At 43.4% G+C, this 24493-nt stretch overlaps 4 protein-coding genes and 1 non-coding gene across 5 annotated transcripts; 1 reads left to right on the top strand and 4 right to left on the bottom strand.

Annotated features, from left to right (window-relative positions):
• Window positions 1-4177: 4177 nt before the first annotated feature.
• On the bottom strand, window positions 4178-5558 carry LOC102714368 (zinc finger protein ZAT1-like). The gene has a single exon (XM_006652555.3). The coding sequence runs from the start codon at window positions 5465-5467 to the stop codon at window positions 4526-4528; it is 942 nt and encodes a 313-aa protein (XP_006652618.1). The 5' UTR covers window positions 5468-5558; the 3' UTR covers window positions 4178-4525.
• A 3516-nt stretch (window positions 5559-9074) lies between these two features.
• Window positions 9075-9147, top strand: TRNAE-CUC. The gene has a single exon. It is a non-coding gene; the product is annotated as a tRNA-Glu (tRNA).
• Window positions 9148-10542: 1395 nt separating this feature from the next.
• On the bottom strand, window positions 10543-12558 carry LOC102714091. The gene is made up of 2 exons (XM_015836049.2): window positions 12414-12558; window positions 10543-12303 (listed from the first exon to the last, which is right to left on the bottom strand). Exons 1-2 carry the CDS (start codon window positions 12435-12437, stop codon window positions 10693-10695), a joined length of 1635 nt encoding a protein of 544 aa, XP_015691535.2. The 5' UTR covers window positions 12438-12558; the 3' UTR covers window positions 10543-10692.
• A 2809-nt stretch (window positions 12559-15367) lies between these two features.
• LOC121054203 (PE-PGRS family protein PE_PGRS17-like) lies at window positions 15368-16536 on the bottom strand. The gene is made up of 3 exons (XM_040523232.1): window positions 16533-16536; window positions 15958-15989; window positions 15368-15856 (listed from the first exon to the last, which is right to left on the bottom strand). The coding sequence occupies exons 1-3, from the start codon at window positions 16534-16536 to the stop codon at window positions 15368-15370; spliced, it is 525 nt and encodes a 174-aa protein (XP_040379166.1).
• A 4431-nt stretch (window positions 16537-20967) lies between these two features.
• On the bottom strand, window positions 20968-22268 carry LOC102713818 (cyclin-P2-1). Its single transcript, XM_006652553.3, has one exon. The coding sequence runs from the start codon at window positions 21901-21903 to the stop codon at window positions 21226-21228; it is 678 nt and encodes a 225-aa protein (XP_006652616.2). The 5' UTR covers window positions 21904-22268; the 3' UTR covers window positions 20968-21225.
• Between the last annotated feature and the right edge of the window lie 2225 nt (window positions 22269-24493).

The following is a 24493-nucleotide window of genomic DNA, read 5'->3' as shown; positions in this document are numbered from 1 at the left end:
CCTCTAGCTACTTAAACTCCATTTCATCTCCTAGGTGTGGATGAACACGACCCATCCCCTATTTGCCCATGTGCGTCACTTACTCCGTTCCATGCCAATGTGCTCGCCACCTTTGAGCCATGTCATCTCATCTTCTTTGTAGCCTTTGTGCCTTCGCTAGAGTTCCCATACCCATCATCGTAGATCTAGTGTCTCACAACTCTCATTTATCCCCTATTGTGAGTTACTCGTCACCTTGGTAGTGTGAAGATGGATGTCAATGAAGATGAGACAGCTCCTACACCATTGCTACAAATCCACGTCCGATGTAGCTCTCACGAGGTCATGACTCCCCTACTAAGATGAGCTCATCTTTGCGGTAGCTGAGAAAGTAATGACCATAGCCTTTATGCCTCTCTCGCGGAGAGGAGGTGATGGCCGAGGTAAAGGTAGCAACCAGAGCTCCCATGCATGAGGAAACTATGGTTGGTGGTGGCTCATTTGTGATAGGGTAGGTAACAACATCCAACAGGAGCCAATGTATAAAGGTCAATTGGGTCAGAAAATGTGGCAAATTACTTATGGGAGGTCTTATAAAAATGTCCCTGCATCGCTTTTTAGGATAGGAACACTAATTCTCAGAACAGGGTACGACGCTACCTCCACATTGTTTCCACTGACTATTATTATTTAATTAGTTTTCTACTATGTTTTGCCAACCTATGGATTCGTTGGATGTGACATCGCCCTGTTGATGTTTTTATACTCTGCCATGCACCCTCTGTCCCAACATAGATCATGTTCTTTCCATCTTTTTTTGTTCAAAAATAAATCTATCTTTGAACAATCATTACATTAGAGTTTGTGAAGTGTAGAATAAATATATTACAGCTAGATAAAGTGGAGGACAATTGCATTGGATTTGATAAGATGATGGGTATTTTAGTTAAGATGATGGGTATTTTAGTCTTTTAGCTTTGTATTGATATATGTCGGATGATGAATAATGTAGTTATTTTGGAAGAGAGGAGTAATATGTTATCAACTCCCACCACTAAAAATCTCCATCTAATATGTTCGGTTTGTTGATATTTGACTTTAGAAACCAGAAGTTCAGCTTCAAGCTTCCAGTGGAACTGTTAAAAAACGATAACATGCAATAACAAATATTTATTTAAGCAGCTTCGATACCACTAAAATTATGTTTTTTTGTTAATGAATGATAAAAGATGCTTGATTATCTGTTTTTAATCTATTTAATGGTAAAAATAATGGAATTATCACTATAAAATTAAAAATCTACTTAAAAAGTAACTATGAATTTTTATATACTTTTTATAAAAAACATATTGTTTAATAATTTGGAAAACGTGCGTGTAAAAACCGAGCAGAAAGATGAGAATATGCTATATAGAAGAACACAACCTAAACGGGGCATACACGTAATGTCTTACAAGCCAAGTTTCTCAATTAGCCCCCATAAAGGTGCCTTTTGCCTTTGATCCTTGTGTGTTCTCTTTTGCACATAGCAGATAGAACTATGTCATTCTCTTAAGTATATATTTTTAAGGGGTTTAGACGAAAAGGCCAAACAACATATTTACAAGTGGAAAATAATATGTGAATAAAACTTTTATATCCATGTTCATAGCAATCTAGAAGCTGAAGCTAAAAACAAATTTCGGTGATAAATCCTCAAAATCAACTATAGATTTAAAGTTGAAAATTTAAATTTGCCCGGGTATGATATTGATGAGCGAATCCAAGCTCGCTCCAGTTGATCACTTGATCGCGAGATATTGAGATCTAGAGGATGAAGATTGGGGAGAGGGCCGGCTTGGCTGCAGAAGCAAGCAAGAATCCTACGTGCCGCGGCTCTTTCAGTCCTACAAACAGTAGCCCCTCAACAGTCTGGCGGCACTAGCTCCACCAACCAAACCTTGAAGAATTCAGGATATGTATATATGCATCCGTGGAGGAGCCCATTGATGCGTACGCCTCCGTGCCGATGGAGTATATAGCAGTACAACAAAGTCCATCATACGCATATGCCCGATCGTCGGCAGGGCCTCGCGAGCTAGCTAGCTGTGGGTATTTATTGTACACCTCGGCCTTTCCAGAAGACAAGGATACCGGAGAAGTAAACGATTACACTCGTACGTACTCATCCAACTCACGGGAGCGTGCACAGCTCGATCTACTGCTTTAGATACTCTTTTCGATCTCGTTCTTGCCCAAAAACCAAATTAAAAATCTGCGTCAGGACTCTCCATATACCGGCTAAGCGTGATACAGGTATCTGAAGTTCTGAACTTTCTCAAGGCGCACACGAACAACACCGCACCATGCATGCGAATGCAAGTGCAGAACGGACGGTGGTGAAGCTACGCCGGTGCGTAAGCCAGACCACCCAAGGAACACGCTACTACGTAGCCAATTTTACCCATTCGCATTGCCTGCCGCGCGGTGCGCGGAACAGTCAAGAGAGCCGCAGCCACTGCGGGCGGTTACCATCGCCGGATTTACCGTCACGTCGCTTATCCTGCAACTTAACCGGTTTGCCACTGGAAGAGAAACCGTGAGAAGGATAAGATCGTGTAGTGCAGCGAGTTTTGGGTGGATGGCCGTCACCTTTTGGGTGCCAGTGGGAGGCCAGTCGGTCCAAACTCCAAAGGCGGGGGGAAATTCTAGCCGGGGATGGGACGGCTATGGCGTGAACCATGACATGGTGCATGGACTGCGTGCTGGCTTACCTGGAAGGGTTCTCTCCTCAGCTCACGAAAGTCTTGCGTGCTAGTGACCCCATCGCCCAGCAAAAGTGAAGAAAAACAAAAACAGAGCCAAAATACACTTGTGGTACTTTTCAGCGATTCTTTCCTGAGCTGCCACTCTCCCCGTAACTTCTTGATACCGAATGCTTCTGGTACGAATTCCGCTTTTCGCTAAGATAAGTAATTTTAGGTGCGGGTTAACAGCAGCAAGAAAAGTACAAACAGAGAGTGCGCGAGGGCGACGAGGGAAGATCACCTGCCTCGTCTGAAAAAAAAAAAAAGAAAGTGTAGGGTTAAGCGGTTAAGCACCACCCGATCGCGGCCGTCCAACCATGATCCGATGGGCCACCACGTGTCGCCACGTGAGACTGGCGCCTCCCCGCGCTACGGCCACACGGGGTGGGAGTACGAGGACGATGACACGGGCACAAGGAGAGACGGTGGGCCCATGTGTCATACCTGGCTCCGTCCTGCTTCTCCGTGGACCAACCGATTACGCCGCGAGATCCGCCTCGGGATGCGCGCCCCCAAAACAGGCTAGAGAAGTACGATTGCCCGGCCGTCTTCACAGCATGTCCGTTAACCGCGGGTTAACCCCCTGATTAACTGCGCTAATCGTCGTGCTAATCCCACCCTGAGTCAGTAACGCCCACACCCGAGAAGTCAGTGGCCACTGACACGCCGATGCAATCCTGGTGGGCCCAGTTAGAGGAGGAAAAAGGGTCCCACGTGGACACGAGCTGTGGGCCATGCTTATAACTACCCGCCCCTCCAAACGTGGAGAGCAGCTCCTGCAAAATCGAGCTCAGTTTTGCTGCTGAAGCCACACAAACTGTCCATCGAGATCCAAATAATTCTCTACGGAATTTCTAATTGCAATTTTTTTGTAGCGTTACACGCTTATATACTTTAAGAACATAAATTCTGTTCCATTAGTTGCCTTGACGGACGGTTTGTTAGGATCCAGCGAATACGTTTGTGACGCACATGTGGGACCCACCTGACAGTGAGAGGAATGAATGGAGCAGCAGAGCCAGCCAGAGACGGACAAAATGGCCCAGGCGAAGTACGAGCCTTCTTTTTTTTTTTGCTTGCTTCCCAGCATGAGAAGAGAAGGGGACGGCCGGACGGCAGCAGCAGGCAGGCAGGCAGATGGTGGTGGTGGGTAGTGAAGTGTAGTGGCAGCAGCAGTGAAGAGGAAGCAGGAGGAGAGAAAAGCAGGAGCAGAATGCCTGTGTGCTGCACCTGCATGTGGATGTAACCATGAACACTAGGGCCTAGGCTGATCCTGCATTGGTACTGTCATTTTGTTGCTTTTCTTTTCTACTCTACCGCTTACAATCTTGCCAATTGTTTGGCCAAGTCCCGTACTATGGACAGTTGGAGCAAGAACAGCTGGAGACTGCAACAGAAAGCAACAGTTCAGCTATAATCTTTCTCCTGTGCTTTTTTTGGGAATAATTTCATGCTAGATTATGATCAAGAGCTAGCTCTGCTAGTTGCCCCAATGTACACTGTTCGGTAGCTTGAAACAAACAAAAAGACAGAACAGAATGGAGGACAGCATCAAGCAATTTTTGTAGCTGAATGAACGAAACAACTGAGCAAAAAAACTACCAAAGCAAAGATGTCTCCTTTTATGATATTTGCTTTACCTTTTCGGCTGCTTGGTTAAGCAGCAGGTCTTTCTCTTGAATCCATAGCTCGAACCATCTTCGTTGAATCAACCGAACGGAGAGAGCGCACAGCATCGCTCTCTGATGCTATGCTTGCTTTCAAGAACCTGGCTTCGAGGAGAGGAAAGGATCTGAAACGGCGGAGAGCTCCACGTCGTCGAACGGCGCCGGGAGGTTCAGATCAATGAAACTGTTGCTTTTAATTGTGGCAGGAAGATCAGCGCCCGATGCCGCGGCGGCCGCCGCCGCCGCGGCTGAGCAGAGTTGTGACCGCTTGTGGCCGCCCAGAGCTTGCCCGGACGCGAACACGCGGAAGCAGTGGGGACACTCGTGAGGCTGCGGCTTCGCATCTTCCTCCTCGCCGCCGTCGCACTCCGGCAATGGCTGGAGAGGCGTCGCGGGAGAAGGAGGAGGGTTAGGCGGAGGAGCGCAGCAGCCGCCCCTGCCGCCGCGCATGTGGCTCGCGCGATGCCCGCCGAGGGCCTGGTACGATCGGAACACCTTCTTGCACGCCGGGCACTGGAACCGCGTCCGCTTCTGCGCGGCCGCGTCCGCCGGGGGTGCATCACCACGATCGCTCCCGTCGTCGTAGCCGGCACCGTGGGAGCGGTAGGACGGCGGCGGGCCTGGCCAGGAGTCGCGGGAGAGCATCATGAGGGACAGCGCGACGTCCTCCTCCGACGTGGCGGCGTCGGACACCGAGCTCACCTGCTCGCCATCGCCCGATCCGATGTTCGCGCGCTTGCCAGGAGGCGAGGAGTAGTAGTCCGTCTCGCTCTCGCGATCCGAGAAGTCGGACTCGGCGAGGCGGACCCTTCTCTTGGGCTTCTCCCGCAGCACGTACCCCTGGACGGTGGGCTTCTGCTTCTTGGCATCGCCGCCGCCGCCCTCGTCGTCGCCGACCGCGATGGAGGTGGACGCGGAGGACGTCGAGGAGATCTGCGACCTCGTGGCTGCAACTGAGTGGGAGCGCATGTGGCCGGCGAGGGCGCGCGGGCTGCCGAAGCGGCGGGAGCAGAGCTTGCATGTGTTCTTGGCCATGGCGAGAGCTTGGAGAGCTTGATGAGGCACAGAGCTCAGGGGAGCTAAAAATACGAGCTTTCAGAGGAAACGGAGAGAGATGAGACCGCTGCTTCCGTGGGGAAGTTAGAATAGAGCGGAACTGCCATCTTCCTCTCGTTTATTATTTTTCCTCCAAAAAATATTTTTTGGTGGTAGACTCGTTGTATTCTTGACTCTTGAGTGATTGTATTTTCATCATATTTAGCTAATTGTTATTCCGAAGATGCTCTTAGTTAATTGTTGAAATGGAATGCGTCTATTGTTCTTTTCGATGAAACGAGTCTAATGTGTTGCCATGTATCATCATGTGGTCCAATGTGACTAGTTTTTAGTAGTGGTGTTTTGGTGATCAAAATTAGTCCTAATTAAAAAAAATCATTTGCTACCATACAGAAATGGCTTTTGCGTGTATACCATAAAGCTTTCTATGTGAGGCACTGAGGCATGTTCCCTACTCTCAATGCAATATTGATGCAAGACCTCTGCAAAATTACTGTACTGGGAGATGCCCGGTTGTCAAATTGCCCTTTTTATGGATCTGTTTAATATAGGTTTGCCTTGTTAAACCACTATTTTTTTTTATCCTTATCATCCCAGGGTTGACAAGTCCACCTTGGTGTAGTGCAGGCGTTCAGTAAAGTTGGGTGAGATATGTTTGCACAGGGGGGTTCAGAGTAGGATGGGAACAAGGAGTATGCGCCAAGAAGGTTGGGAAGATGGGTAGACCAGGGAGAACAAAGTGTGTGCAGAGAGTGGCTTGGACCGTGGGGGATCTAAAACCACGAGTAACTTGCAATGCACCACTGTTTCTACACCTTTCTCATTAAAAAAAAAAAAGATCTGGGTCATATCGTGGGAACAAAAGATCTCGATACGGTCTAGGCAAAGTTTTAATCCCTCATTAGCAGCACGTTAGTTGCTTACCCACAAAGCCTGAACGGCCGGCATGCATGCATATCTCCATCAGGCATCAGCTGATCACTCACAAGTCACAATTCATGCCCATCCAAATGCAACCTCACCTTGCTGCGAACCTCCCCTGGAATTACTCGTGACCTCCCCTTCACATTATCTTCCTGCCGGTTTTGACCACCAGGGCGCATGCGCCATGCTCGTGAGGGCCTAAGCACTGGAATGGCAGGCAAGCAAGCAAAGCATCTGCGAGCGAGCCTTTCCAACTAACCGCTTTAGGGATCCCTCTGGTTAATGACGGGTACGCATTAGGTGCGGGCAGATTTATGTACATGATGGCCATTCACCCCCGACTAAACACCTACCAGCTAATAAGCTAGCTAGCTAGCTAGCCCACTCAGGATCTTAGTTAGTACTGCTATTATCGAGTAGTGTCAACCAAGTATCCAGCAGCATTGCTGATCAAGCATTTCGTTTACTCTTACTCCCTAGTGCTGTCATGCGAGTTGTGTGCTACTGTGCTGGTGCTGCCAATGCATGGCATCTAACATGTGCGTCGGTGAAGCAGGGTTTCCAAACGATTGCCGTCAACCTCACCCAGTTCAAATTATTTATTTTTTGACAAATTTTATATGGTTTATTATAGTTCGGTGCCGTATTGGAAACTTGGTGTGTACTGTGGAGTATTAATTCGGCAGATATTTCCATTTCACTTATTAGTAGCTTTTTTAGCTTCTACCTATGCAGATATGCTTATATGCCAAAAATTAAATTTTGGACTTTAAATTTGGAGTTGAATTTGAGTTTTTTAATCATAGTTTATTTTTCAGTATTTGTTTTTAGATCGCCTACAATACATATGTAAAATTTTTATTTACAAACTATTTTTTATTTATAAATATGCTATTTGTTTTTTATAAAAAAAATAAAAAAAACTCTGGTTCGGCTAGTACTGTGCTAGTACAGGTACGGTACAAGTCAAGGGGGATCGGCTGGCTTCCCTTCTGAATACGAGGCAGCGTGGCAGGCGATGAGATCATAGGCCAAGTCCAGCAGCGTGTTGGTTTCCCTGCTTCTTCTCGTTCTCTTCGGGAGCGTGTAGTTTTTTTCCCCTATCAATCACCTTCTTTTTTCTGTCATCTTGCTGCTGTCCCTGCTGCTGTCCCTGTCCTTGTTCTGCTCTGGATGCCTATCTCCAACCTTTGGGAGTATTCATTGGAATCATCATCCCGATATGATATCGAAGTGATTATAGCTCTGAATACTTACAAAACATGTGGTGGTGTTCTCATTTTCATTTCCTTGGGCCTGCAGTTGAAGCACAATTGTATCCTCCTGTAAAATGGAGCTTTTTTATCATCTTTTAAAAAATATCTCAAAAAATATCTCAAGGTACTATCTTTTTAATGCGAAAAGTATGATACATTAAGGATAAGGTACATTGTATTTTGACTTCTCAAGATACTAAAAATTTAAATTTTTGTATCTTGAGATATTTTTCAATGATAGTAAAAAAGCTATGTAAAATGAAACGTAATACGGAGTAGTAACTTTGCAAAAAAAAAAAAGTTGAAGTAACAGGTAGTATTCTCCCGTATAGCAGTGTAGTATGTGTGACCGAGAGGTAACATTTTTTACCGTCCATCTCATAATAAATACAGCATTATATGTAACATTTTAAACTAGAATACTACACTTGTTATGTGCCAATTAATATTTACGTAGAAGTATTAGTTACTTTCTGTACGGCAAACTACCAAGTGACCAAGTATTTTAGTATCATCTTCTTACTTTTTATTTCAGGGGAGAACGAACAAAATCTTACGGACGAGTACAAATCATATGCGCTGCGATTCTGTCCAGTGCTCCGGTCGTTGTCACTACTGGCACACCCTGTAAACTTGCAGTCGCGTCGAGGATCCAAAGGACCAAGGCTTTCCGTGCAGCAGGACTGTTGAGCTAGGAACGGACTTTTACCAGGAACAAGACGCGCGCGGATGCGACACGTCCACACACGTCCTCTCGGGCTTTCTCGGAAAGAGCGTGCGTGCAGCGATCGGAGCAAATGAACCGAAACCGCGGGGCAACGACGACGACGAGAGCTACACCGGCGCGCCGCTGCAGTAATGGCCACTCCTTGGATTCAGGCTGCGTTTCGATGTAATGTTTTGGGAGAAAAATTTTTAAAAACTAAATAGGGCCTCAGCAAAACCTTGGATGGACGGGGAGGTCGGGAGCTCGTCCTCCATCACTGATGATCAGCATCAGGCGAGGAGAGGACGGGATTGGGTCAGAAAGGATAACGGAAGAAGTCAGCGTCGCGTGCCTCGCGTCGCTGTGCCTGTGCCTGGCTCGCCTCGCCTCGAATTGGAGACGAGGTGGAGCGATCGCGTCAAGCGGCGCCCCGTATCTTGCGTCGTCGTCTGATGATCTCGCGGGTGCACGTACGCGCCGAGCGCCGGGCCGCCGGCTCCTCCAGCCCAATGCGCTGACGAGAACCGTGTACGTACGCCATCAAGCTTTTACGAGCAGGCAGCTAGCTGCTGTTCGCTACGTGAAGCAAAGAAGTGAATTAAGTGGATACCGAGTTCTGGTGTGGTGCATCTCTCTGCAGCGCTGTCGCACGGGCTCCTTAACTCGAAATATAATGTGTATTTTCATCATGAAACAGGAATCCGTTGTAGTCTAGCTGGTTAGGATACTCGGCTCTCACCCGAGAGACCCGGGTTCGAGTCCCGGCAACGGAATTTTTTTACAAAAGCCATATCTCATTTTTCCGAAGAAATTTGATGCAATTTAAATTTTCAAACTTAAATATGGAGCCCTGCAACCGCTCATTGCTCGTCGGGATCTCGCCTCTCCTCGCTGCCCGTATGGGCGCCGCCGCTGCGTCCGCACAAATTAGTAGCTCACCTCTTATCTCTTTAAAATATGTTTATAGCTAGCTTATAATCTGCTATTGTACCTGCTCTAGCACTGCTGCCTCGGCTTCGCCTCCGAGCTGCGTGTCCACCCGCGACCAATCCAGCCCCGTTGACCACTCATTTTAGTTAAGAAAAATTAATATTTATTTATTGTCATGTTTTATACTAAATAGTTTGAAATATTTCATTACTGAAGCTCTGTTGTACTCCAACTATGATAATTTTTGTATTTGACCACTCACCTTATTTAAAAATTTGAAATTTACTTTATTGTCCTGATTGAACTAAATAACTTGAACCATTACTTATAATACATCTGGTCAAAAACATTTATCGTTTAGTACAAGATTTGATCAAACTTATAAAATTTCTCTATAAAAAGTATTATCATTATATCATTAATTTCTTAGATTTTGTAAATTTACTGTAACATATATTTGATTGTCAGAATTTTAGAAGTTTGATTATTTGTCCTAACGACAAATATTTTTATCAGATGGAGTAGTTTTCATAATTATACTCTCTTCTAAAAATGATGTTAATTTTGTTATTAAAGAAATCCTAAGCATACATATAGTTTTTTGTATTTCTATTAATAAGCCATAACAAATATTTTTAATGGAACGAGTCGTTATACGTAATGCCAAAAGTCAATGCTCTTATGAGTTATGAGATGGAGCGAATATATTAGCGTCAGTCTTATTTTTTCGTTTATAGTTATGCTTATAAAATAAAATTTAAATTTTCAAGTGTAAATTTAGAGTATATTTTGTGATTTTTCATTGTAGTTTATTTTTTCAAAATTGTTATGCATACGACCCCATTGTACGACTTAGATTTATCAATCGTTGCAGTGCATATCAACGATCACTCCTTTGATTGATCTATGGTTGCATGTATAGTATTCCCTCCATCCCTAAATGTTTAACACTGTTGACTTTTTTATATATGTTTGACCGTTCATCTAATTCAAACTTAATTATGAATTATTTTTATATCATTTCGTGTATTGTTAATATATCTTTATGCATATATATAACTTTATATATTTGATAAATTTTTTTAATAAAACGAATAGTCAAATGCGTATAAAAAAGTCAACGGTATCAAACATTTAGGGACAAAGTTAGTAGTAATCTACCTTGACTTTTAGATAGACATGAATACATATATAAAAGTTTTATTTATAAATTATTTTTTTTACAAATACAATCACCTCCAACACCTCCTCGTGTGAAAAATATATACTTCTCCCAAAAAGAAAAAAAAAACTATACAAATCTAAAGTGCAAAAAACAAAATCCCAAAATGTCAGATGGCAAAGCAGTTGCAAACGCATTAAGATATATGTACTGAGTAATACGCAGCTCACTGCCTGTCATTATCGTCACCACTTCCGCGGGACGAGGATCCAATGCCGACCTGCAGCCACGGCGTAGTCTCCCCAGCCATGCTCACGTCCTTGAGATCGCGGAGCCTCGCTCTCTTCACGGTGGTACTGTCCGCCTCGTCCTCTGCCACGACGCTTAACCCCACCGCGTCTTTGGCGTTCTGGCTGCCAGTTATGGCGGTAGCCTTGTCCCGATGGGGTACCGTCGTCGGCGACGCGACTGGTGGTGTCGCGTCGGGATGTAAGGAGCTGCCGCCGACCTTGGATCTCGATGCCAGCGGTGAAGGGTTCGCCGCGATGCCGAGGTTGAGAGCGGGCTCCGGCGCGTTCATCATTGGCCGGAAATGGAGCGGGTGGCAGGATGCGCCGATCAGGTCGTCGGCCGGTGGTAGAGGAGGGAGGTTGGCGATTGAGCTGGCATGGTCTGCTGAGTTCGAGGTGAGCCAGTGGCACCGTTTGTGGCCTCCAAGTGCCTGCCCGGAGGTGAACAGGCGGTGGCAGACGGAGCACTCATGCATCTTGCCCTTCTTCTTCAACGGTGCAGCGGCCAGCGCCGCGACCGGTGGTTCCATCGGCACGATGGCCATCGACAGTTCTGCCGCGGCCTCGCTCGTGCCGGCGTTTGCATCTCCGTCCGTGTTACTGGCATCAAAAGTTGCATTCGTATTGGCATGAGCCACCCCCGAGTGCTGTGGTGGTTCAGTAATGTTGCTGTCTAGCCTGGCAGCGAAGCAGCCCTTCACTTTCTTGTGGCTAGCACGGTGGCCTCCGAGAGCTTGGTGCGATGAAAAAACCTTTTTACATGCCTTGCACTCGAACATGCCACGAGCGGTGGGCGAGACGTATTGTACTGACGTCGGTGACGGCAACAACATCATCACTGTATTGAACGCCGGTTCCATGCACGACATTGGCGTATTGTATTCCTTACTCCCTGAAACAGACGACTCTGGTTCTGGTTGGGCCTGACTGATGCCTGGCTGAGGTAGCTTTGACGACGAGAGTAGTACTAAGCAATTGGCTAGATCCTCTTCCTCCCCGGCCATGCAAGCTGAGGCGGGTGGTGACGAATCAATTCCCACGCTCTTGGCACGACGCGATCGCTTCCCTTTTGACCAGCCAGTGGATGGTCCCGGATTCTCCTCACCCTTGGCCTCTGGTGACCACGATTGCAACGATCGATCTGGCTCCTCATCGTCCTCATCCTCGCCGGAGTTGCACTTTCCGTGCTCAAGAAAATGCTCCCACGACGTGAACTCCTTCCCGCAGTTCTTGCACACCTGGCGGCTCCTGGTGAGCCGGTTAGGTTTGGTGCGCAACGCGTAGACGTGAGTCGCTCCTGCTGATGATGACGGGACACCCGAGTTCCACCGATCATCGCCGAGGGAGTCGTCGTCGTCGCCGTCATCATCAACACCTAACCCGTCGCCGTCGCCGACACCATGAGCCCTCATGTGGCCGCCAAGCGCGCTTCCGCATTTGAAGCCCTTATTGCAGACTCTGCAGAAGTGCTTGTACACTGACGCCTTCGGCGCCGGCGGCGCCGATGCCCGAGGTGGCGACGGCGATGGCTGCATCTTGCCATGATGCTCCAGAAGATGCAACCGGCGTATGGAAATGACAATGTCAACATGTCTCGACGAAAAATCAAATCAATTTTTGGTGCGAGGCATATAGATGATAATAACGGACTAAGTACCAAAGACGGTGGAGATTCACACATGCACGCGTGCTTTGGTTCGCCGAGCGGCGGTATCGAAGGAGATGGAGGCGCCTCCAAGCGCGCACCTCCGCTATCACGATCGCAGCATTACGCGAGCTCTCCTTGTGGTCCAAAGCAAGCATCTAAATTTACAAACGTCGCCATAGCTGCACGTCCTTAGACACATATAGCTCTCACAGGCGTGTTTCGCGGTGCATTGACCGGTTTAGCTTGTGACAAGTGGCAACGTTTGTAAGTGAGAAGAAACTTCCTATCTTTGAATCTCAAAGTCAAGGGCCCGGCCCACCAATCATGTTCGTCCAATGACTCCAATGCATGGATGGTCTCTGACAATACGTAGGAGTTTGTTTTCCTTCTTCATCGGAAGTGCACGTGCGCTTATTTACTTGTCAGTTGTCACACATCAAATAGTAGTCAAATAGATAGAAATAAATCCAAAGTGAATTTGACAATATCGATATAAGACCTATTTAGTTTCTAAAATCTTTTCCAAAAACATCGCATCAAATTTTTTGACATATAAATGAAGCATTAAATATACATAAACATTAAAACTAATTACGCAGTTATGGGAGAAATCGTGAGACAAATCTTTTGAGCCTAATTAGTACATGATTAGTCATAAGTGCTACAAGAACCAACATATGCTAATGCAGAATTAATTAGACTAAAAAAATTCATCTCGTGGTTTTCAGACGGAATCTGAAATTTATTTTATAATTAAACTACGTTTAATACTTTAAATGTGAACGTAAGCGTCGATGTGACTTGTCTCCCAAAATTTTTTGGGAACTAAACACAACGTAAGTATTCCATGTATTTGCAACCAAGGTAGGACGCAACCAAGGTAGGACAGGAATGGGACATTTTTTTTAGAGAGAGCATTTTTCCCATTCTAGATAAGATACCATGAAGTATCATTATTTTCTATATAAAATTTAGTATCTCTTGTTATCAAGCTACCAAATATTACATAGAAAACAGTGATACCTCGTGATATCTTCTTAAGAATGAGAAAAATGCTCTTTGGCATTTAGTTGGAACAATGATGCACCGATACGGCAGTTAATTTGTCTACCTCCACCGATACGGTATCGCTCGAGTATTCGAAAACAAAAGGAAAAAAAAAGACTCAAAATTAATTAGCGATCCATGATGGATATTTGCTCCGTACTTACACGACACATAGGCCACCAACCACTCGTTCAAAAGCCCATTAAAATTTTTTACTGCTATATAAATAGAATTAACAACCAACCCTTCATATTCCACTACAGTCCATTCCCATCCCTTGCCGGTGTTGTACGGAGCAACCAAACAGGAGTATTCTACCGGATTTTTTTTAAGATCGTATTTTTACGTAGAGTAATTGTATTATCTTGCCCTGTTGTAATGTTCTATATTTATCTTCAATACCTATACATACGTACATACTCGACGCATTGATGGTTTTGGAAGTCAACAATTAACGCATGAGGACATGATAACATGAATTGTTTGATCCTTAAAAATTGGCGGACTGAGTATGGTATAGCTGGATCAACCCGCGAACCCATTTATAAGACAATTTTATTAAAAGGTCAGCCCGCTTACACCCAAACCGCCCTATCCGAATTCTCTCCTCTCATTTGACGTGAAGAATACGGTATTCCTTGTTTGATTGCTTAGCTAACGATCTATCTACTTAAGCTGTGTTCTTTTGAGTCAGGTTACTTCTAGATTTTTGTAAGGACACTCCCTGATCAGTTAAATGATACATTTTAAAAAAAAATATACATAGAAGTTTACCATCTTAACTTCATAAAGTAGATTCTTAATTTTATGATATAACAGTTAATTTCATTTAAACTATTAAAAACTAACTCCATGTCTAAATAGAATGCTTTCTAGCATCGTTAGATTCATATTATCCTAATAAATCTATACATATTTACAAACAATATACACTGATCAATATATGAATCTAGTCATATTCAAAACGTCTTATAGTATAAAATAAGGCAATTGCATATCTGACGCTACTTTGAAGTCGATCTACGGATTTGACCCTTCTTTTTCAGCTTTGTAGATTTAACCTCTTTTTTAAAAATGAAGCAGCAGAGTGACACTGCTGCTCTATGAAGTGCATTTAACGGTGTTAAATGGTGAATGATTTGACCGATTTGCCCTTACTCTTTTGACCCTATTATATGTTAACTTTTAGAAAATATACGTAAATATTTATTTAGAAACATTGGAAGAAAGATTGAAATATATTTGGTAGGTTTGATGTTAGTTTGATATATATAATTTCAAATTCGATAAATTTGAACTTAAATTAATGTAATTCAAAATTTGTTATTTATTTGACAGATTTGAGATTAGTTTGATATATATAATTTTAATATGCTTCGAAATTTGATTTTTATTTGATAGATTTGAGGTTAATTTGATATATATAATTTTAAATCCGAAAATTTGAACTTAAATTAACAAAATTCGAAATTTGGTATTTATTTGATAGATTTGAGATTAGTTTGATATATATAATTTTAATATGTTTCGAAATTTGGTATTTATTTGATAGATTTGAGGTTAATTTGATGTATATAATTTCAGATCTCAATAATTTGAACTTAAATTAACAAAATTCGAAATTTGGTATTTATTTGATAGATTTGAGGTTAGTTTGACATATATAAAATTAATTTTGATAAATTTGAACTGAAATTATTCTCTTTTTTTGACAATAAAGTTCAAACTGAGTTAAGTTGCATGTTTCCCATTAGATATTCCAAGAACTAATAAAGGAGATAATCTTGTTGTGTGTAACTGCAACTACATATTAGTTGGTCAAAATCGTTCTGTTAGTTGATCATGAGACCATATGCCCCATTTGTACGCCTCGTTTGTTCGCGATAGGGCGGCGGCTCGCCGAAGCGACAGCAGCATCAGAGGCATGGCGTCGCAGTAGTTCCTGCCGCAGCAGCAGGAGTCACAGCCGGGGAAGCAGCAGCAACAGGAGTCACAGCCGGGGAAGCAGCAGCAGCGTACGCGCGAATCGAGATGTCGGGCTTGGTCGTCGCCCGGAACGCCGACGCGGCGGCCAACTCCGCGGGCGCAGCCATGACCGCAGCCGCGTCGTTGCGCATCGCGACGCGCTCCAGGATGCCGGCGAGGGCGGCCCTGCCGGCGCCGCCTACTCCCTCCACCCCGCCGGCACCGCCCTCCCTCCAACCCCTCCTCAGCAGTGCTCTTCCCCCACTGCTCGACGTGGACGCCGCCACCTCCTCCCCCACAGCTGGCCGCCGCCTCCCCCACGGCCCAACGCCCGATAGCCCGACGCCGCCGGCTCCTCCCCCACAGCCGGACGGCGCCGCCTGCTCAAGCCACAGACCGACGCCGCCTCCTCCCACAGCCCACCTCGACCGGCTCCAGATCTATCGTTGAGACAGTGAGTTTGGAGACAAGGGATGGAAGATATAACTGAGGGGCAGAATAGTCCATTCAGAATTAAAATTTAATTTTTTATTTCATTTACCCTAAATCCTAATGGCACAGACGGCTGCTTCACTTTTGAAAAAGAGATTCAAATTTACAGTTAAAAAAAGAGGGCCAGATCCATAGTTAGCCTTCAAAGTAGGATCAAATGTGCAAATGTCCCATATAAAATAGAGTAAGATACTAGAAAAATTCAGATAATATTTTATCGTTCATCTTTCATCAACCAAAAAAACATCGACTTAGTCGCATGGAGGCCCAACTATATGTCCCTATCCATGTGAAATTTAATTTGCCGGATGGAATACATCGTGGAGATCACAAGGCCACTCCACCCCTGTGGCCAATGATGGAGCCAGAGGTTTAACCTATTAGATCAATTATTACTATTTTGTAGTTAAGTGCTATAATTTATCTAATACTTTTAAATTTATACATAAAAATTTAAGGTTTGTAAGGATGTTTCCAAAAAGTTGTAGGGTTTGCAAAACTGCGGTGGCTACCGCTACGAAAAGCACAATCATCATTACGTAAAACCGTTAAAAACTGCAATAATCGTGCTACATGAGGCGGTTTCGGTGATCTCCATAAAAACATAAACCCTAATTTGCTTACCCATGGCTTGTATATGGATTCACTATTGCATGCGGCCGTGACATCATCATGGGATCATTCACTAACACACGTGCTTTGACCCATGGGTCTTATTTTGCTTTTTTTAGAAAAAATCAAACAACATATTTGTAAACAAAAAATAATTTGTGAATAGAACTTTTATATATATGTTCTTAGCGATCTAAAAGTAAATGTTAAAAAATAAAGTACGATAAGAACCCAAAATCAACTTTAAAATTAAAATTAAATTAAATTTTGACTCATAAATATAAGTAAAATAAAAAAAAAACGAGTCTAATGTGCAGTAATGAATTGCTTGAATCGCTCCCGAGTCTGCAGATCCCATAGTAACTGTTGGTACAGGGGTCACCTTACCCTTATTCGACCCAAGCGCTCGATATGCCTATTAGAGTATTCGACTCTTAACATATTGTAGTGTTCGACTCATAGCATATTGGAACATTCGGCTTATAGCATATTGGAGTACTCGACTTGCTAGTTACGAATTGTGATGTATGTGCACCATGAGTTGGGTGAACATGCACCATTAGCATGTTGTAATATATACGTGTGTCCCTCGTAGGTATTGTGCAACATGTTTACTATCTAGGCACTTTACACAAAACGAAGCGGAACACATGGAATACAACTCGAGAAAGAACGAGATGAAGTGTTCATTACGACGTCACGGGATATTTCCTCAAGATACCTGGGGACCAACGTTTAAGGGCTGGTGACAGCTCACAAGTTGGTCCCGAGATACCGTATAGATTACCAAAATATCACTCTACCTTTTGTGTAACCACTCAAGGGCATTCTTGTAACTACACAAGGGATTACCAGTCTATAAAAACATGTACCCCTATTTTATAAAGACAAGATTAATCAGATGATACACTAGAAGAATATTTTAGCATTTCTAGTTGGTTTCACTTTGGATAGTTGAGGAGAGTCTTCTCCCATAACCAATGACAATATGACATTAAAATACTAATATGGATGAGATTTATGATCAATAATTATAACTAAATACAATGTAAAGCATATTTATATCGTAGTAGTATACAGAATAAATTTTAATAAAAAAAATCAAGATTACACCTCTTATCTAGAAATGAAGCAAAAGTCTTTGAACCTTATCATTCACATACATCAAAATATATTAATAAACATATTAATTTAGAAAATAAGTCATTTTATGAAACAAAAAATAATCAACTATATATCTTTAAACTTTAATATATGAGAAGACATAATTATTGATATGGTAGTGATGCACAAGTGTGCTTAATATGCTATCAAACTTTAATCGATCCCATGTTGATACTTGTACTGACTGACTGACATCTCACTAAGATAGCTTTGAGGACGAGAGCAGCACCATACAATTGGCCAGTTACTATTTTCCCCAAACGTGCAAGCTAACGGTGTCAGTGACGAATCAATTCTCACGCACTTCGTGCGACACGAGCGCTTCCCTTTAACCAGACGGCTGGTACCAGATTCTCCTCACACTCAGCCTTTGGTGAAGTTGACACGATTTTAGCTATCGATCCGTCTCCTCGTCGTCTTCATCCTCGTTGAAGTTGCACTTGTCGTGCTCAAGAAAATACACCCCCGACGTAAACTCCTTCCAACAGTTCTTGCACACCTATTGTTTACTGTTGAGCCGATTAGTAATAATGCGTAACGCGTAGACGTGAGTCGCTCCCGCTAATGATAACGGGACGACCGAGTTCCACCGATCATCATCGCAGTCACGCCACACGGCGTCGTCGGCAAGGGAGTCGGTGTCGTCATCATCAGCAGCAGCATCGCGTACACTCACCTATCCAAGTTCGACCATTACGTAACATCGTTGTCCAACCCGCCATCATCGTCACCTCGACACACACATCTAGACAAGAGATTGCTTATAACTACAATCCCGTTATCTTTTTTGGACGATATTTTCCTCCCTTTTTAAGTTTAAGAAAAAATAATTTTCAATACGTCTAAGTTTTTCGATGAATATAAATAAATTATAAGTACAGATTATCTCCATATATCAAGATATATCTTTCAGAGTGCGTCGTCTCACCTGGATAGCTTTATATTGCACAAGTATCAAGAGAAACAATAGGAATTTGGTCAAACCAAAGAAAGAAATAGATCTTACTAGAAAAGTACAAAAAATATCATGTATAAACATGTTCTTAACTGATAGGTAATGATGAAATTATTTATATGCAATGTAGAATATGAAGCCAAACCGCAAAAATTTAAATTTTGTAATACAAAAAATGCTTGTTTACGAATTTGTAACCAACAACTATCACTTATTTTTTTTAAAAGAAAAGGCCCGAGCCATTGGTGGGTACTATGTGATGATCGTTGACATGTTAAATATGGTGCTAGGGCATTAGTTGAGTCATACATGGTAGAGTTAACTATTGACATTTTTTAGCAAATAGAGTAATTATCATATTTTTCATTACCACGTCTAGTTGTTACTCTTGCAAATAGTCGTTCATGTACTACCATGTGAGTTACTCATGATAAACTATATTTTATAATCGAGCACTTTACATTTGAAGATTATTTTATAATACATTATCAAATATATTATGGGCCATAGTATTAGTGCGTGCATATTATTAGTTGCTTTAAAATGTAATTGGATAAATTTTAGAGTGTTCTCGACAGGGTTGAGATCTAAACATTTGACGAATATGGAACCGCTATCATGCTATAGAAAACTTTGGGTTTGCATTGGTGTACACGTATGACCTATTATCCATTTGGAGAATACAACATTTGCAAGATTTCTATAAAAAAATCAACTTTCTAGATGGATAATACAACTATTAATCCCACACTCTGAGAAAGGGTCAATGGAATCGATAAGTTGAACTACTGCGAGAAGACCAGGCTTAGCCCGTGTCAAACTGTCAACCTGCTGATCGATCGACCGGCCCAGAACGGAATTCCCACCCTCGTGCCGAAGATATATGGGCCGAAACGTGATCTCCACCGGCGTGCCGCGATTAGTTGGGCTAGTACTGTATTCCCATGAACGTACCACCAAAAAATTGGGCCGTGGTGGGATCGCAGCTAGCGCGTGCCTCTGGAGTTGGGTCGACCGCGCTGCCACCCGTCGTCGACATCCCGGTACCCCCTCGCCACCGTAATTCGACGGGAACTCAGCCCGTCGCCCAGAGCTCAGAGCTGCTGCTACGTAGGAGTAGTTTCCTGTATCTGGACAATGCCATCTCGTCAGAATTAGGGCCTGATACCTTCCCATTCTCTAAGCACGAACTATCGTTTTGTCATGGCTCTTGTCGGTAGGTAGTCCCAAAATAAATATTTTTAGCCACCTCATGTATACCTATACAAAATTATTAATACTATAATGCACTCTAATTTTTAAAAACCTTTATATATTTGGTCTCTTTGTTTTCAAATCTCTCCTTTTTTTAAGCCTTTGTTTTCAAATCTCAATACATTTATCATATGCTTTACCAAAATATGATGTAATATTGCTAAAAATAAAAACTTTATAATATTACAGGTGATCCTATATTCTATTTGTCATTTACGAAAAGATTTGGTCAAATTTCTAAAATTCCGACCATTGATAATTTCTTAATGCTTAGTTTAAGTACAAGATAAATCATATAAATAGATTCTCCTTAAAAAGACACTGTCACAGTGGCTATATTCTTTTGTTATATGAAGATGAAATATTATCTAATTTTTGTGATAGTTATTTTATGACATAAACAATGGAAATCTGTTTTAGAAATATGAGATAGTCAACTTTTATATAGAATATTTTTGCTAAAAATAAACCATTCAATAATTCGAAAAACATGTGCAATAATATGAATAAAAAGAGCGCAACCAATATCATAAACTTATTAGGTTTTATAAATTTATTATAACATAAAATTACTTATAAAAATTTTAGAAATTTAACCAAATTTTATGCTAAATAACAAATATTTTTTAACTTGGCTATGATATTTTGGGACTGAGGTGGAGCAGTAATTTGTGCCAAAAGATGCTGTCTTCGAATGGTGACAAGGAGCTCAGTCCTCGGCCATGGACCAGGGTATCTGCGTTGTCAGAAAAATCTGATCATGCACCTGCACGGAGTCCTTTCCCGTACCGTATGGGTCGCCGTACGACGCTGCAGTGAGGGCAACCGAGTTGCTTCAGCTTGCAAGCTGTACCGTGTCGAGTAGTACTAATAGGTTTTACTTATCTGAAGATTTAATTGATAATGATGTTAACACGCACCGACACCAGCATGTTGCGAGAGAGAGAGAAACCTGCGCTCTGTTTGGCATTGGTATGGACCATGAGTCAAGGTAAAGTCTCATCGTTTCCTTTTGCGTTGGAGTGTTAATCGATAGTGTCATATTTGCTACCTTGTCTCTATCGATTTCGTTAGCGTTTTAAAGATTGGGTGGTGATTTGGTTAGCTGCCGGAAAGCAAAGCTGATCTGTCGTGACGACACGAAGAAACAGTTGCAATGCATTACTCCTGTCCTAAATACATGAGCAAATCATGACTATTTACATCTTGATCCTTCTGGCCTCTCAAGAAGCAGCTGGCGGCGATCAAATCGTGCGGCTGCTGTGCTCGCCGGCCGCTTGTGGCCGGCAAGTGACGAAACACGCGCGAAATGGCTGCTCTGGAGCTGACATTTTACTGGGCAGCCGCCGCCGCCGCTTGCCTCTGCTGCGCCCGCGCCTCGCCGGAGGAGACGAGGGCCTTCCTGAGGCACCTCTCCACCTGGTACCCGCCGCCGTAGCTCACCTCCCTCTGCAGGTGCCGGCTGTAGCTCTGGAAAACGCTGACGCTCACGTTGAGCTTGAACTGCATCAGGAAGAGGAAGTCCAGCTCCAGGGAGCTCAGCTCCGCGGCGCTCAGCCCGCCCACCGCGGCGAAGTACGAGTTCTTGTAGTTCCGGTCCTCGACGAACTTGGAGGCGACGAGGATGGCCGTGGTGAGCAGCCGCTGGGCGTTGGCGGACACCACGCGCACGCCGGCGTCGCCGCCGCGGCGCAGCCGGTCCAGGTACGCGTACGCCACGACGTACACCTGCGGCGAGACGTGCGCGTAGCGGGAGAACCGCTCCAGGAACGCGCGCAGGCTCATGTCCAGCACCGTGCCGCTGTCGAAGGCGCGCGCCCTCCTCGCCGCCTCGCCTTCCGCCGCCGCCGCCTCCCGGTGTCCGGCCGCCAGCTCCCTCTCGTTCCGGGCGATGTGACGCTCCAGCAGCGACGCGAGGACCGAGACGACCACCGGCGTCGACAGCGCCGTCGTGCCATCATCGCCGCACGGGAGCGCGTACATTTCCGACGCCAGCTCACTGGAAGCCATCTCCTGAACAACTCTTGGTGATTGCGGCCTCGCCTGGGATCTCTATCAACTTATCGAACGACAAGGTTGGTTCTTGATAGCACTTAAACTACACACCGAACTCTCACACAAATGCACACACTTTATACACCAGGAGGCGGCAAGCGCAGGAGCAAAAGAAGCTATAAACAATGGCGGGAAGGAAGAAAGGAACAAAGATATCAGCATAAAAAAAAACCCAGCACGTACAGGCAAACTGGGGCTAAAATAAATCGAAACACGGAGATGAAGCCTTCACGCAGCTTCCATTGAGTCGATCACCCGAGCTAATTTATGATCAAGCGGACGACAAACGCATCCAGGGACAGATCTGATTGATGGCTGGTACCGCGGTTGGGGGTGGCATCCGTGATCGACGAGGCTGGATTTATGAGGGGAAAACAAGTGCGGAGTGGCAGAATTATCGCGTCGGTGCCCGCCGACCCGTACAGATTTAACTATTCGCGACCTTTTCCCGCGTACGTGCTACCTGCTGTTCTGGTACAGCGTCTCATTCATGTCACGGCAAGACGCGTGGCTTGAGTCTAAGCGAACAAACCGATCCCTCTGATCTTTTTTAGTGTTTCCTTGCCGGTTGATAAGCTAGTTCATGATTATGATGGTAACGGCGATTTTCGTTAAGACGTCAAAGCGCCGATCGATGGAGGCAGCACCGCAGCAGGAGACGACAGTGCTGCGGCGTTGCAACAACCGATTTTTTGGAGTTGCAGGAGGAGTGGCCTCGCTACCGACAGATTTGCACTATTTTAGTAGGCTGGCTGATCATTGGGGATACTGTGCTAGGGAACACGCAGGACAGCAGCATCGAGGTGTTGACATGAAGATCCAGAGATGATTAAAAAAAACAGATCTGTTGATAGTTTTTAAATAGTAATGGCATATTTCAGAGCAGGTACAATAAGCCAGTTATAAGTATATTTTAAAGAGATAAGATGAGAAAAAAGAGAGGTGAGTTATATAGAGCAGGTACAATAGCACTATAAGCCAACTATAAGCATATTTTAAAGAGATGAGAGGGGAGAGAGAAGAGAGGTGAACTACTAATTTATAGCCAGCTGCACACGGGTTTTAAGACAAAATGTGTGTATGACATGTGAGACCATACATTGATGTTTTACAGCTAACTATTGTATGCATTGGCTATTAGATTGACTATAGATAAATTAAAGCTAATAGTTGGCTATACTGTTGAACTTACTCTAATTTGTAGCCAGCTGTACACGAACTCCAAGACAAAATATGTGTATAATATATGAGATCATGTATTGATGTTTTGTAGATAACTATTGTATGAATTGACTATTAGATTAACTATAGATGAATTGGAGCTACTAGTTGGCTATACTATTGAACTTGCTCTCGGCCGTGCTACTTGCAAAAATGATGAGGTTTAGTTGCAGTAAGCTAGCTTACTTCATCTAAAATAATTGAAGTTGCCAAAGGTTGTCATTCAAGTCGCCGTATATTTATTTCATTCGTGAGGAACTATTTTTTTCTGTAAAAGGGTGTCTGGTTGGTATATGCATGCACATAAAGCTTGCAAGAATAAAGCAGAACTTTGCTTTGCTTTCTGATAATAATGGATCAAAGTTATCGTGCCCCTCAACTTGACTGGACTTCGTTATTGATGTCTCATGGTATACAAGTAGCTTATCTATACTTCTATAAAAGAAGTAAAAAGAAGTAGTAAACTGCCACCAACATTCTCTAACCTCGCTACACTACAGTTTTATAATTTAGCTCTTAAATTTCTTTATATTAAAAACCAGTTAAATATAAATTGATATCTATATATAAATTCAAATTAAGATGACTATTTCATAGGCTTTAGTCATATAAAATTTACTTTAAACATATATATTTTACATGTATAAACTTTAAGTTTAGACTTCAGGCATATAGATTTTTAATATAGATATATAAACATATGAATTTAAAATTAGAAGTCGAAACTAATCTGAATTTGAGTCAAATATAAAAATTTTGTATATACATACATTGATAATGTAAACTTTACTCTATAAACTTTAAAAAACATACAATAAAGAAAATAACGAGCAGTCGCGTGAAACGGGCACGCCCGAACGTTCGGTAAATGACCATTTTTCTCGGCCTTTTACGTTCTAGAAAAATAGTCCAGTCATTTTGAATAGGGAAAGGCCTCGAATTAGAATGGACTATCGTGTGGTCCTTCCTGATTTGGATAAATTCGACTGTCTGCCATTGGGCCCAGATAACACATGAACGAGATTCAGCCCAAATCATGAATAAAATCCGGCCTTAGATTATAGTCGTACATGATGGGGATTTCTTTCCGTAGAAACCCATGTACTAATCTTATTTCCAGTTAGACCCTTCCGATTTAATCGCTACTCGCTACCGTTGTCCGTGAACCTAATTTGCTTACATCAAAGCCGTTCGATCAATCATCTTGTGGGATGCGGCCCATATGAGCAGAGGAAACGGCAAATAAGCTGTCATGGAGCAATTGCACATTTCCGCGGTCCGCCTATGTAGAGTGATAATAGGGTTAATTAGATTTATACCACTG

The sequence above is a fragment of the Oryza brachyantha genome, chromosome 4, assembly GCF_000231095.2.
Source record: "Oryza brachyantha chromosome 4, ObraRS2, whole genome shotgun sequence".
NCBI lineage: Eukaryota > Viridiplantae > Streptophyta > Magnoliopsida > Poales > Poaceae > Oryza > Oryza brachyantha.
The sequence above is the reverse complement of the archived record's forward strand: the minus strand, read 5'-3'. Positions and strand labels throughout refer to the sequence as shown.